This window comes from Diabrotica undecimpunctata, chromosome 4, assembly GCF_040954645.1.
Source record: "Diabrotica undecimpunctata isolate CICGRU chromosome 4, icDiaUnde3, whole genome shotgun sequence".
Taxonomy (NCBI): Eukaryota; Metazoa; Arthropoda; class Insecta; order Coleoptera; family Chrysomelidae; genus Diabrotica; species Diabrotica undecimpunctata.
The window spans coordinates 136,599,320-136,613,596 of NC_092806.1; the positions used below are offsets into that span (position 1 = coordinate 136,599,320).

General features: G+C 32.9%; 1 protein-coding gene across 2 annotated transcripts in view; it reads right to left on the minus strand.

Annotated features, from left to right (window-relative positions):
* Positions 1–14,277, minus strand: part of Vav (Vav guanine nucleotide exchange factor) — an 81,187-nt gene that overhangs the window by 65,532 nt on the left and 1,378 nt on the right. For both annotated transcript variants that reach the window (XM_072530368.1, XM_072530369.1), the window contains exon 2: positions 1,151–1,402. In XM_072530368.1, the coding sequence (XP_072386469.1) occupies positions 1,151–1,402 (252 nt within the window). The remainder of the gene's footprint in view (positions 1–1,150; positions 1,403–14,277) is intronic.

Genomic DNA, 14,277 nt, shown 5'->3' on the forward strand with positions numbered 1-14,277 from the left:
AGATGTTTATTTTCCCGAGACCAATATCGAAAAATGGATGGATTGTGTTTCCTGTGAAGAGAAAATGTCGATTCGTCAGTAAATAAAATGTTCGTCAGCATTTTGCTTTTCCATCATCTCTTCACAGAATACCATTCGTCTAGTATTGTCCTCGGGAAAAAGTTCTTGAGTTGTTTGAACTTTATAGCAACGATATCCATTTCTTTTTAAAATACCTCGAACAGTGTTTTTGCTTAAGTTTACTTGTTCAGCAATTTCCCTGCTTGAACACGGCTGGCTGGCCTCAACAACAAAACAAACATCAACTTCATTATTTATACGTTGTTCCTTTTTTTGACGAACAGGTGGTTCACCAAGATTGTTACACTTGCGGCAGTTTTGAATACATCCACATTTGCGAAATTTTTGAATTATTCTCTCAACTGTGGAAATCGAAGGAACCGGCCTATTCGCAATAGAAACAACGAATAAATTAACTATATCTCGAATCGAGTGACCTCCAAAATACCAAGTTAAAATTTGTAGTTTTTCTTCAATTTTATACATTTTAATATATTTACGAAAATATTTTATTTTCACGCTACGGACTTACAGCCTAGAATCACTGTGAAAACTAGACTAAACAAGCAGTTATTATGCTGTCAAACCACATATCGCTTCCTTAGTTATCTAAGCAGTCAGATGGGTATTTTGAGCGGTGTTGCCAATCTCATTCCTCTAGATGTTTTTCAAATAAGGTGTTAACCATAATAACCAAATATTTACAGAAAAGAAAGGAAATAACTACAAACCATTAAGTTTATTTTTGTTATTAGTCTGTTGTAGTAGATTTGTAAATACAATGAAAAATATAGGCAAATATTTATTTAAAGATACGAAGAAGATATAACTCTCAAAAAGATCCGCAAATCGAATTATTACACGGCGATTGTCAACATTGACTTTGAGCGGTACTAAAGACTATGGTGCGTCCTAAAAGGAGACAGATAGTTGAACGATATTTTATACAATGTCTATCACCGGGTATGGATTTATTTTTGTCCAAGTTTTATATTGGTCCACTATTTCAAATGCAATTCAAACAGACATATATTAAATTGTATGTTCCGTTTTAAATTCGTTCAATCTGTATATATAAAGTTTGACTTACTTGCGCTAAAGTAGGTTTTAAGTTGACATCTTTCATATCTATACAACCAGGATCTATTTTACTAAGTAATTTACAAAGCAATACACCATCTCTTAGTATATTCGCCAAATCTACAATAGAAGCGGTCGGCCAGTTGGCCTTGTGATCAGATCTAAGCACTTCCCATCGCGTAAGCCAAGTGGTGCATTCCTTCCAGAGTTCATCATTGGTTTCTGGCCTATATATGCTTACTTGGCCCATTGAGTTGTTGAGCTGAAAAAAAATTAAACATGATAATTATTGATGAGAAAAATTAACCGTTATATATCTTTAAGACACATTTTTCTATGAAAAAAATACAAAAATACGTCGATTGTTATTCCACTGTGGACCACTGTGTCGTACCTCCCTCCGCGTAGTATTACTCGAAATGTTTTAGGTCAAAGAAAATCCTCTGCTAACAGAGAATCAAAGAACAAAACGCTTCAATTGGGCAAAATCGAAGATTTGATGGACCTTTTATGAGTGGTCCAGAGTCATATTCAGCGACGAACCGAAATTTGATGTTTGCGTGGGGGACTTTCGAAAACGGGTTATCGGAAGTAAAAATGAAGCATTTCATAAAGATTGCCTCAAAAGAACTGTGAAGTTTTCCAAAGGAATTATGATTTGGGGGTGCATGTCATCGGCGGCTCTAGGAAGATATTAGGTGGTGGAATGCACAATCAACGCAGCAAAGTATCAAAAAATTTTGAAAAATAGTTCTGTACCAAGTGCACACGATCTCTACCCGGACTAGAATTTTATATTCCGACAGGACGGTGCTGCATGCCATACGGCTAAAACAATTAAAAAATTGTTTGGAGACAATAACATTAAAGTCCTCTCATGACCTTCGAACAGTCCAGACTTAAATGTTAGGTCTGAAAATTAGATGAATTATGGGATAGATTCGACCCTAACTTATGTAAATCTTTAATAAGAACAATGTGACAGGATTTCCACGGTTGTAACCTCCAATAGTCGTGTCTCAAAACTAAAACTTACAATATGATCATTTGCATGTGTTTACAACAATGCTAATTGGTACACAATGAGACACTAGGTGATAATACACAATGAGACTGTCCCATTGTGTACTACTAAAGTTTGTACCAAGTGTGTATGCTATAATAATATGTTGTATAGCTAGAATAAAAGTTTATTCTATTTCTGTTTGTTACAGACATGATGCACAAAGAAAAAACAAGGAGTAGAGCGATATTCAGCTCCGATGATATGGCAAGTGCCGTTTTGGACGGAAAATCATTGAGAATTGTTGCCGTTGAACACGAAGTAAAATTTCAGACATTACAAAGATATGTCGCAAAAAATTTGAACCCAATTATGCTGTACGACTTATGTTTTCAGAGGAACAAGAAATTTCTTTGTATGATTACATGAAAACTTATAGCAAAATGAGCTAAGGATTAACAACCATTCAAGCACGAAAGGTAGCATATGATATAGAGATTAAAAACAATAGTCCAGTTCCAGCGAATTGGATCAAAGATAGAATAGATGGACTCAATGGCTCCGTTCATTTTTAAATAGGCGTGGGAACCTTAGTATACGTCAACCAAAGGGTTGCAGTTTATCAAGATAAACATCATTCAATCCACACAATGTCAATAAGTTCTTCTACAATATACATGCCGTTTACTCTAGATATCTATCAGCTGTGTCTAATATCAGGATATATAACCTTGATGAAACTCGTACAACAAACTAAGAAAGTCGTAGCGGAGAAAGGTGTAAAACAACTGAATAGTTGTACTAGCGGTGAAAGGGGTATTCTTATTACTACATGTGTCGTTGTATGTGCAAATGGTACGTTTTTGCCCCCTGTCATGGTTTTTCCAAAAAAATATTAAGGAGCATATGACACAAAGCTCCACCTGGCACACTGGGTTTGGCAAATCGAAGTGGATGGATGAATAGCGAGCTGTTTGTCGACGTTATAAAACACTTCACCAAGTTTAGCAACAGTTCAATTGAAAACCCTTCCATATTGGTCTACGACAATCACGAGAGTCACGTAACATATCACGTTGTTCAACTGGCAAAGGATAATGGTGTAATCATACTGACTCTGTCTCCTCATTGCAGTAACAAACTACAACCTCTTGATGTTTCAATTTTCGCTCCCTTTAAAGCGTATTACAATGCCGGACTAATGGTTGCTGAGCCATGCTGGTAACCTATTTCAATGTACCAGAGAGCACAATGTGTAGGAGAGGCACATATGAAAGCATTAACACCTACTAATATTCTGTCAGGTTTTAATAAATCGGGAATTTTTTCCCTTAATAGAGATATTTTTTCTGAAGCTTATATGAAGTTCTGTGACTGATAGACCAAATAAAACTAAAAAGTCAAAACCAAAACCAGAGTCGACAGAAATCTCTATTGTGGCTTCCAATCAAGTTATATCATCCTCATCGAAGACACCTGAAAGTCAATTAGTATTCCCACCAAGGACACCTGAAAAACCGATAATGTCTCAAAACTCTAAGTCAATAGTATCAACTGCGAATTCAAGTTCGTCCATGACCCCTCACGAGTTTAAAAGATTTCCAAAAGCAGAAAAGAGAACAGGTGTAATGACAAGGAGAACTAAAACGGGTGCAATTTTAACTAACACACCTGACTTTGATCTGTTAAAACTACAAGAAGCAACCAAAAAAACTTTCATTGATGCTAGAACAGAAATTTTCATTGATAGGTTTGTATTAGTGAAATTTGAAAACAATATATTTTATGTTGCTAAAGTTCTCAAGACATTAGACGATTATGAATTACAAGTGTCATTTTTAAGAAAAAGTTTGAAGGCTGCTTTTTTCCTTCATTTGAAGACATTGCTGCAGTAGCAAGGTCAGACGTTGTATCAATTTTACCAAAACCAAAAAATTGTAGATCAATAAAACAAGCGTCTTCCTTCTTATTTCAAATTTGATGTAAAGTTTAGCAGTATTAAGATTCATTAAAATTTTCTTTAATTTCAGTTTTTTTATTTTACCTGTAAAATTGCTATTTTAAATAATAAAAACAACACTATGTATTTACTTTTAACAAAATATTGAAATAATACCACTTGACAATGGTACTCAATGAGACAGATGTAGATGGTTAGAAAAATATTCGTAGATTTTGTTTCTTCACTCATGAGGGAATATTTATTTCCAATTATATTGAGCAAAGAACCATATTGATGACTGTTCAACTCAGTTTGTAGACAAATTCAAAAATGTTAATGTCAGAAATAAAAATTAATGTATTTTTTGTCTCATTGTGTACTACCCTTGCCTACATATATATTTCTTATTTATTAGTGTAGACATTATATTAACCCAGATACTCCTAAAACTTTTTATCTCAAAATTTTTATTAAATTCTGCTATAAATGGCTTTCTACTTCAATTATATACGAATTTTACAAATAAAATTTTTCATTTAGGTTGGCCGTTTTTGAGTTATCAGGCGTATGTTATAACCAACAGTAGGAATTCAAGCTACTTAAGGATCAATGATTTCATTATACAATAGATGAAACTAAGTATAAAAATTAAAGTTATTCTTTATTATGGTAACTAAAAAACATGATTTAGGGTGAAGTGCAACATCGCACTTGTTACAACTGAACGCTGCCTGCTTATGACATACACAACACCTTGTTTGTTTTTCTTGATAAATGACGATATGGTCTAATCTATCGTACCTTGACTCAAAATGTGTAAGTTGACTTTTTTTTGACGGTCCGTATTTAGTTGTTTTCTTATACATTTCCAGTAATCCTGACGCTATGCATCTTCTGAATGCTAGGTGATCCATTTTCCCACCATTACTTTTATGCAATTGCCAGGCATTGTGCTCTGCCATATCAAGACAATGCGAAAATAAACTAAAGTACCATTTCTTGCTTCTAATACCTATTCGGTATAAGCTCATGTTTTGGTCTGCACGGTATACTCCTCCTATATTTTCATTATATTTTTTTATCATAAATGGCTGTGGGACGAGTATACTTTTCTTTTCTTTCTGCGAATATCTTTTCACCTGTAGGGTTGGCAGTGGTGAAGTAGCATTTGATGCAATAATGTCGTTATTATTGTCGTTCCATTTACATACTATAATATTTTCGTCTTCGACGAGTAAGTATTCAAATACACCCCTCTGATATTTTTTGAAACACTTGAAATTTTTTAGAGGACAACCCGGAGCTCGATTTCCTCGAATTGTTCCAGTGCATTTTAAATTTATTACTGTTAGCTCACGTAGTAATGGAAGTGAGGTAAAAAAATAATCAACAGTGAAACGGCGTACTTGGATTATCAGATTGCAATTTATCGGCAAATGACAATACGACACTGGCTCCTAATCCTAATTCCTTGTATGTATCAGAAAGTGGAGTTGTGGCACCTTGATAAGGTTCAAACCACTAGACATATCTCTGTTTTGTGGTACCGACCCATAGTTTATAGCCCCATCTAATGGGTTTTCCTCAGATAAACTGTTTTGATCCATGCTGCCCATAGTAAGGGACCATCGCTTCATCAACACTGTGATCTTCTTCAAATGGATAAAACATATAAAAATTTTTATTGATTATGTCAAATAGCGGACGAATTTTAGCAAATTTATCGTCTTTTTGTAATTCGATATTATCAGAAATCATGTATATTTTGCATAATAAAATTTAATCTATTTCGCGATATAGCCGAATACACCAACTTACACCCTGCGTCATCGTTGTTTTCCCAGTACATAGACCTTCGAGGAAATGAGAAATATCCACTTAGAAGTAATATCTCAACAAAACACCTAATTTCATTTTGATTGATATCTCCAGAGCGATTGTGTTGAGATGCATATAGATTACTAAAATGTGTAATTAGGTCCACAACTTCATCATCAATGAAAAGGGAAAATAACTGTAAACTCGTGAGAATATTTTTTGGTGCACTTACTGGCTTTCAGTCGGAAAAATTGGGATCAATATTTTGTTTTTTCGAGGAATACTCTCATTTTTTCTTCGGTTTAGGTTGTGGAGCACTTACATCAAAGCGAGACACACACACACAGACAACGGGAGGTTATCTTCATTATCAGAATCTTCAATTGTAGTATCTTCTGGACCCGAAATAATAATTTCATTCTATCCTTCATCCTCCAACGGTGCACTATCAAAAACAACTTCAGCTTGTACTTCTAATTGACTACCTGGAAGGTTATTTATGTCAATGTGGTTTTCATCCCCGGAATCTTCGTCGGTATCATATTTTTCGGATGAAGGGAAGACAATTATACTATCAAGTAATGAAGATGGATCATCTAGGTGTTCAATCTCATCTAATAACTCATTGAGATTCAATGGTTTCGTCCAATAACTAAAAAGTTACAAAATGTTATGACTGAGTAGCATGTTATCCTACCGTATGTTATAACATACAGTCGTTTTTGAGCATTATTTTTCCCAGAAAAAAGAATAAATATTGATAACAGTAATAACTATAGTAAAATATAATCCAAAACGAAAGTAAATGTTAAATCTTTCTGAAAAAATAATGCCATAGTATCCTCAAAATACTTACTTCCTTTTATCCATTTTGTATATACCACGTGCGCTAATATTTATTGCAAATTTTCGACACCCTACTTAGCTAAACGTCGACTGCAGATAAATGCAAACCACTACTGATGCATATTTAAAAAGCAGGCTACGTTGTGACATCTAGTAAATAATAGTAAAAGTCGAATAATACAAGAATTTGTAAAGCGTATGTTTTAACGGACAGTAGGAGTATCTGGGTTAAGAAATACGAAATAAACTAAAATCAAGGATTCTAAATGAACTATGACTAGCAGAATATTTTCTAAAAATAAAACTGAAAGAAGAAATTGTTTATATTTACTCAGATGTAAACTGTAATCATTCGTAAGGAGCTTTCAAATTCTTTGATTGCATTTTTAATTAGTTTTTGATATAACAATAATTCGGTTATATTAAATTAATGATAAACATTCAATATTGGCAATAAACAAGTTAATTATTTCTATAGAGTGCAAAAGGGTGTTTAGGCGAATTCTACAAATATATCGATAACCCGTTTAGGGTTAAAATAAACAATGAAATCCATCACTGATTATTAAATGTGAAAACAAAGGAATAGTAAAAAATAGTTCATTTAACACTAGAAAGTCGGAGGGGCCAATTTGGCCCCTGTTGAGATTTGGAGTTATTGTAGTTTTTTTATTTGAGGCAAATAATAAGTTCATATTTTAAGACTTTTAATATTTTGATATTAAAAGTCTTATTTAACACAAAAAATATTGTTTACTAAATTTATTAAATGTTTTTTCTAACAAAATACCATAGAAGTCTGAAGGGGTCAACTGGTCCTGTGTCATTTATTATCGTTTTCTCAGAAATTCGACCATTCTTTCTTTCAACTTCCTGTCGGATGGGTAAAATTATATTTATGTACGTTTGTTCCCAGTAGTGCACCTAGAATTTTCCTGTGGGGGGTTTTGTTGGGCACCGAAATTTTTTTATGATGCTACCTCCATTTTGAGTCCTTAAAATTTGTGGGGGAGTTTAACCCCCAAACCCCCCCCCCTGGGTGCGCCATCGTTTGTTAATACATTACATTCAACCAACTTACACCTCTAAACGATTAACGGAATTCGCAGAAAACATTTCGTTGTAGTCAAAGGCACGGTAAACTGCACTGGTGTTCTCCATAATATTTAACACTTTGCTAAATTTTATGTATAAAATAAATATATGTGTCATTAACCCGTTGTTCATAGTTTTGCATATTTTGTTATATTTTTTTAATAAATAATCGTACAGCAGGTTAACCACTAGATTTATAAATTCATTATTAGCCAAATAAACGATAATATTTAAAATTCCATTTGAATTTTTGCTCCTTATTTTATACAAATTAACTCTAACTGATAATACAGACAAAAATATTCTAAACAATACTCTCTTAGTATTCAAGACACTCCAGTGCAGTTTACCGTGCCTTTTACTACAATGAAAGGTTTTCTGCGAATTCCGTTAATCGTTTAGAGGTGTAAGTTGGTTAAATGTACTGTAGGTCTTTTGTTACATATTGTTTTTTCGTTGATCGTGCGCTTTATTAGATTCTGCTGATTCTCGTTTCATGAATATTGCGACATTTGTTCATTTGTGAAAATTCAAGACAATTGTAAAGATGTCTCGACGTAGACTATCAGAACTTGAACTTCTTGAAGAAGTACGAAAAATAGAAGACGTTTCGGGAGGCGAATCTGAATTTGAAGAAAATAATGAGTCAGACGATAAAGAATACGTACCACTACAAAATAGTGATTCAAGTGACTGATGTTTCAGATCAGTTAGAAAGTTTTATTGTTCAAGAGTCATCAATTTATGTAAACACTACTTCTACTTCTCAACAACACGATTCAGCTAATATTATTGTGAATCCAAGTGCTTCTAAGCCAAGTCGCAAGAGAAAAAGACGTCAACAAGCAAAAGCTATTTCAATCGGAGGCAGCGACGAATCAAACGACGTAACAACATGGAAAGTTATTGGTTCTGGATCAGTACCTGGTAAGATAATAATTTTTAGTTTCTTCACATTCATTGAATGGTTACTGTCATTATAGGATGCTGCACTCAGCACAATATATGTCGAGAGGAATCAGGTCCTACTTCGTATGCAAAAAGGAACGTAAAGAATAATTGTGTGGTAAGTGTTTGGCATCTTATAATCAACGAGAGCATGTTTCTCAAAAAAATTTCCCAACTAACAGTTCGTAGTAAATAGTATGAGGTCCTTAATTTTTTAGGCAAACTATACCACGAGACAGATTCAAGGATATTATAAAATATTTCACGTAAAGCAAACTAGATCTGAACGATTAAAAACCGACAAATTTGCTCTAGCCTCTGCGGTTTGGAATGGATTTATAAAAAATAGTGGTGGGTGTTACAAACAGGGAATGAACCTCACTGTGGGCGAACAACTACTGTCTTCTAAAGCCAGGTGGCCAGTCATACAGGACATAGCAAATAAGCCTGATAAGTTTTGCATCAAATTTTGGCTTGAGTGACATCAAAATATATTGTACATGGTTACCCTTATACTAGTACTGATCATCTACGCAATAAAGATACAAGTGTTGGTGAAAACATTGTTTTGCGAATAATGGAAAATCAACCGGGAAATGGCAAAAATGTTACGACAGATAACTACTTCACATCGATAAAATTTGCGAAGGCATTGCAAAAGAAATCAACAAGTCTTGTGGGTACTTTAAATCGCAACAGAAAAGAAGTTTCTCTAAGCTTAAAGCGTGAAAATAGAGAATTATGGAGGAATGTTACCCATATATTCCAGAGCGGCGAAAAAATAACACTTACTGCATATGAAGGAAGGAGTCACAAAAATGTGCTTTTGTTGAGCTCGTTACATCAATCAGTGGATGTTGCTGTCGATGAAAAGAAAACTTCCTGAAACAGTCAGTTTTTATAATCAAATCAAAGATGGGGTTAAATAGAAGACCAAATGGTGCGTCTTTATAATACAAAAATTGCTTCAAGACGATAGCCTATGCACATATTTTATAACATTCTTGACTTAGGAGCAATAAATGCATGGATTATTTATAAAGAAGTAATTGGAGACTTAGTCGTCGTAAGTTTATTCTTTAGCTGTGTGAAGAATTACGGGCTCCACACCTAGCCTCCCGAAATCTGCTACAATGCCCAGCAACACTGGTTCTACCAACAACCAGCAGTATTACTATCCAAAAGCCAAAAAAAATGTTAGTTGAAAATATTTTGTAAAGGAAATCATACAATCAGTGTCACGGCTGTAACAAGGCAATGTGTGGCAAATGCCAAAAACTGCAAACTTTATGGTGTTCCAATAATTTAAACAATGAAGCTAAAACATAAAATCATATTCTATTGTCTCGAGTTGATATAATTGGTTTAAACTGGATTTTTATTGATTTAAGAACTTAGGGCCAAAATGATCCCTTCAGGCTTTCTAGGTAGGCTTTCAAGCTACATTTTCTAGTGTTAATTATTGATTATATACATTATTTATAGAGTTTTACATTCGTGTAGACACTTAGCGATTCGGGCACACAGCTATGATGTGCTGAGAGCAAGTGAGTCACTTAGAAATATGCTTGTTGAAGGTTTGCATCTCTACTCTACTTGACTGAATTTTAGCCATAGTAAAAGTAAAGTTAGCGAACCTTCTGGCTAAATGTTCGGTCAAGCAAGCGCCCCTAACATGACTTAACGACCAATTAAATAGCCGAGACCGACGGCTTTTCAGACGACGCAATACTACTCTCTCAAAGTGAAGACAATTTACAACGTATGCTACACCAATTTAATATAACCGCAAAAAAAATTAACGTTAATTTCCTGAAAAAAAAACAAAATGCAGCAAATTTACTAAGATGTAAATTGAAGCTGGAAGGTCAGATAATAGAACAAGTTATGGAGTTTAAATATCTAGGCATCACATTATCTAGCTAAGGAACACTCAAAACTGAAGTGGAAGATCAAGTGAATGAAACAATATGGAGAAATAAAAATATTAGAAAAGAAATGAAAGGCAGAATTTACAAAACCAGTCATCAGACCAATAACTTAGTTTTACATATCAAAATGATGATTATCTTTTCTACAGCCACTCAAATAAACACATGCCTGAGACCAGAAATGAATAAATCCTTCAGTGCAAAAAATCTACATCTGGGTGAATATTTGCCCACCTTAGTGCTAGAGGTAAAAATTACTATATGCGTAGTTGGTTCTGTGAAGATGAACATAAAAAGTTTGCTTTAATCATGTTCTACGGAGAGATACATGCAGACCAACCTGCTCAAGTAGCTAAGGACACAAGACGTAGAAGTAATAATGCCAGAAAACATATTTGCACCTTTAATTAATCATCAGTCACATTGAGAGAATACCAAGTTGGGTTTCAATTTGATCATAATTTACTTGATTTAATTCACAAAGGTATACCCTGTTTATATGCTACATATTTCACGAACTTGTACTAAACTGTCTCAATTTTTTATATGTAAATGCTATAAGATGGAGACCATACACAAGAACAATACTCTATATGAGGTCTAACTAAAGAACAATATAGTAATTTAATTGCTTCAATATTCTGAAAGTCTCTAGTGCATCTTTTTATAAAGCCAAGCATTTGTAAAGACTTGGAAATTATTGACATATAATGTGATTCAAATAAAAGTTTATCTGTATGATATAATTATATTCTATTGGATCTCCCGATCATCCAAAGGAACACTTGGATATTGAGTATGGACTCTTTAGATTTATCACTTCATCTCCTATTAGAACTAGGAATAACAGAATGACGAACATGTAAATAGATTAGCCCTTCATATAGAAGAAAATTTAAACTAATGTTATATGTGCAATACACAGCAGATCTACCCTCCAATAATAAAACCATCACTAGTATGTTTTGCTGTCATCCTTGCAGTCATCGAAAATCCAACTATAGAATCTAACATTCTACAGGTACAACTGAATGAAATTGAGATGTGGTCAAACAAGTCAAGAATTAAAATGAATGACACAAAATCAGTCCAAGTGACTTTTACCTTGAGAAGAGACCAGTGTTCCCCCAGTTAACTTAATATAATATTGAATCAACATAATTAAATGTAATACATATAATTAATTGGTTTAGAATTTTTTTCTTTGTTTAAAATACAAATTTAAAGAAAATTTAAAACACATATAAGCCTCTTTTGCTACTTTTCTAACATACCTACATAGGAGAAAGTATATGACAGTAATGTAATATAATTTATAAATAAGGCTGTTTAAAGTCAAATATCATTTGAGTGTGTATGGCCTATTGTTATCAAAGGTTTTGAAGCATATAGAAATTCAGCAAACTGAACAATATTAAGAGACTACTACCAAAGAATATAGACGCTTATAGAAGAATTGTTCAAATGGGCGATTTGGTTACGGTTTATACTTCAAAACACTCCTCCTGAGGGTGGCTGCATAAACTCAAAGCCTGGCGCCGTGGCGAAAATTTCATAATGAAATATGTAGTTAGGGGGAAGTGGGAAAGGAGTACGAACGGGTAACTTTGCATCTACGCCTAAACAAATTTTATCTAGAAATGTATGACATTTACTAAAATATTATCTTCATAACCGATTTTTTTATTCATATATGAATGAATGAATAATACTTCAGAATTTCGAATTCTCCATTTGTAAAAAATAATTCTTTGGTGTATGTGTTAAAAAGCAATCCTAGCGTACTAACAAGATCAGGAATTGTTTTTTGATCAAAACACCTTACAATTTTTTGAGCTTTCTCTCCCGGTGATTGACTTTTAATTAATTTTATTTATAGTTTATAAAAAGAGAGTTTTAATTATATTATTTGTAGATTTGTACATTATTTCAATTAAAAATTTGAATCATAATAATCTTTCTAAAAAGATTAATTAATTAAAAATTAAAACAATATTATTTTCTCTAAAAAATTTTATAAAACGCAAAAATTTAATCCTATTCTACGACCACTCGGCATCTATATATAAAAATATCTAAAGTTGTATTTATTGCCCCACTCTTTCATATTTTAGAAGCAATAGTAGAGCCACAGCTGACATGACCGCTCCTTAGTGGTACCATGTGCAACACATGCCTTCCACTCGTCCCACTTTTCTTTATCTATGTCCCACTTTTTGCTAACTTTCAAAAATAACAGTAAACAATTCTTCTATAAGCGTCTATATTCTTTGCTACTACCTTTACATTCAAGACTTTCAGTGATGTTAATCACAAAAGAGGATACAGGATATGCAACCAAAGTTTACAGAAAACCAACCCACACAAAATATCAGATATTTAAATTACCACTCAAACCACAACATAAACATCCAAAGGGAATAATTATCAAATCTTTATATGAATGAGCCCAAAACATGTGCTACAATGAAAATGCATTTCAAAAAGAAAAAAACTTAGTTTTAACAAGAAATTATTACTCAAAAGATGGAGTGACAACCTTCAATGGAGGTATTAATCCATCAATGAACAAGCAGAACTGCTTTTAAAGAAGAAGAAGAAGACGAAATACTTTGGTATTTGTCTAGGTGTCAGATGACCTTAAATATAAGCTGAAAAATTTGAAATATTTTTTATGTATGGCTTTCTACACATTTTAAAATGCTCTAAAAAATATGGATTCTATATTTTAATGCATACTTTTTTTATAAATCCCATTTAAAAATTTCCTGTTTTGACATCAATTTTCAAATGTATCCTCCATCTTGATTGTGCTGTAGGTAATGTCAGGTCACTTTTTGTTTGGTCTGGTTACGTTTTAGTCACTAATGAACATAGACATATAATACAAATAGACTGACTGTTATCATACAGCTGTGTTCCCCCAATGTGACAGGGAGAACTGACACAAAGCAGTCCCTGCATCTCTTTCCAAAGGGTAGCATTGTATTGTAGCACTCAGTATATTTGTATTATATGTCTATGCTAATGAATGTTGAGAAGGTAGTACATTATTTCAATTTCCTGTATTAACTTGTTTTTATTCATTTCAATTACGTTGGCTTACATTTGGTTAGGTTATGTTTTAGTCATAAAATAATGTTGGGAAGGTACTACAGGTCACTACAATTAGGTCACTTCAATTTCCAGTTATTAAGTTGTTTATTTTAATTTCAATTACATTAGGTTAGGTTTGGTCAGGTTACATTTTAGTCATTGAAGAATGTTGAGAACTTGAGAATTATTTTAAATTATTATATACTATTATTTCAAATATATATTTGTTACATTTTCACTTTGTAAAAAGCAATTATAAATATGGTAACATTGTGAATGTATATAAAATTCCAATTATTACAGATGTCCAGAATTTTATTTACAATTTGAATAAATTATGTCTTTTTGTAATATTTTTTATTTTTTTCATGGTTTAACAGCATAAATACTTATGGGTATTTATATTTATTTAAATAGATTTCATATTATTTTGTAATAGTTTTTTTATAATTATATTT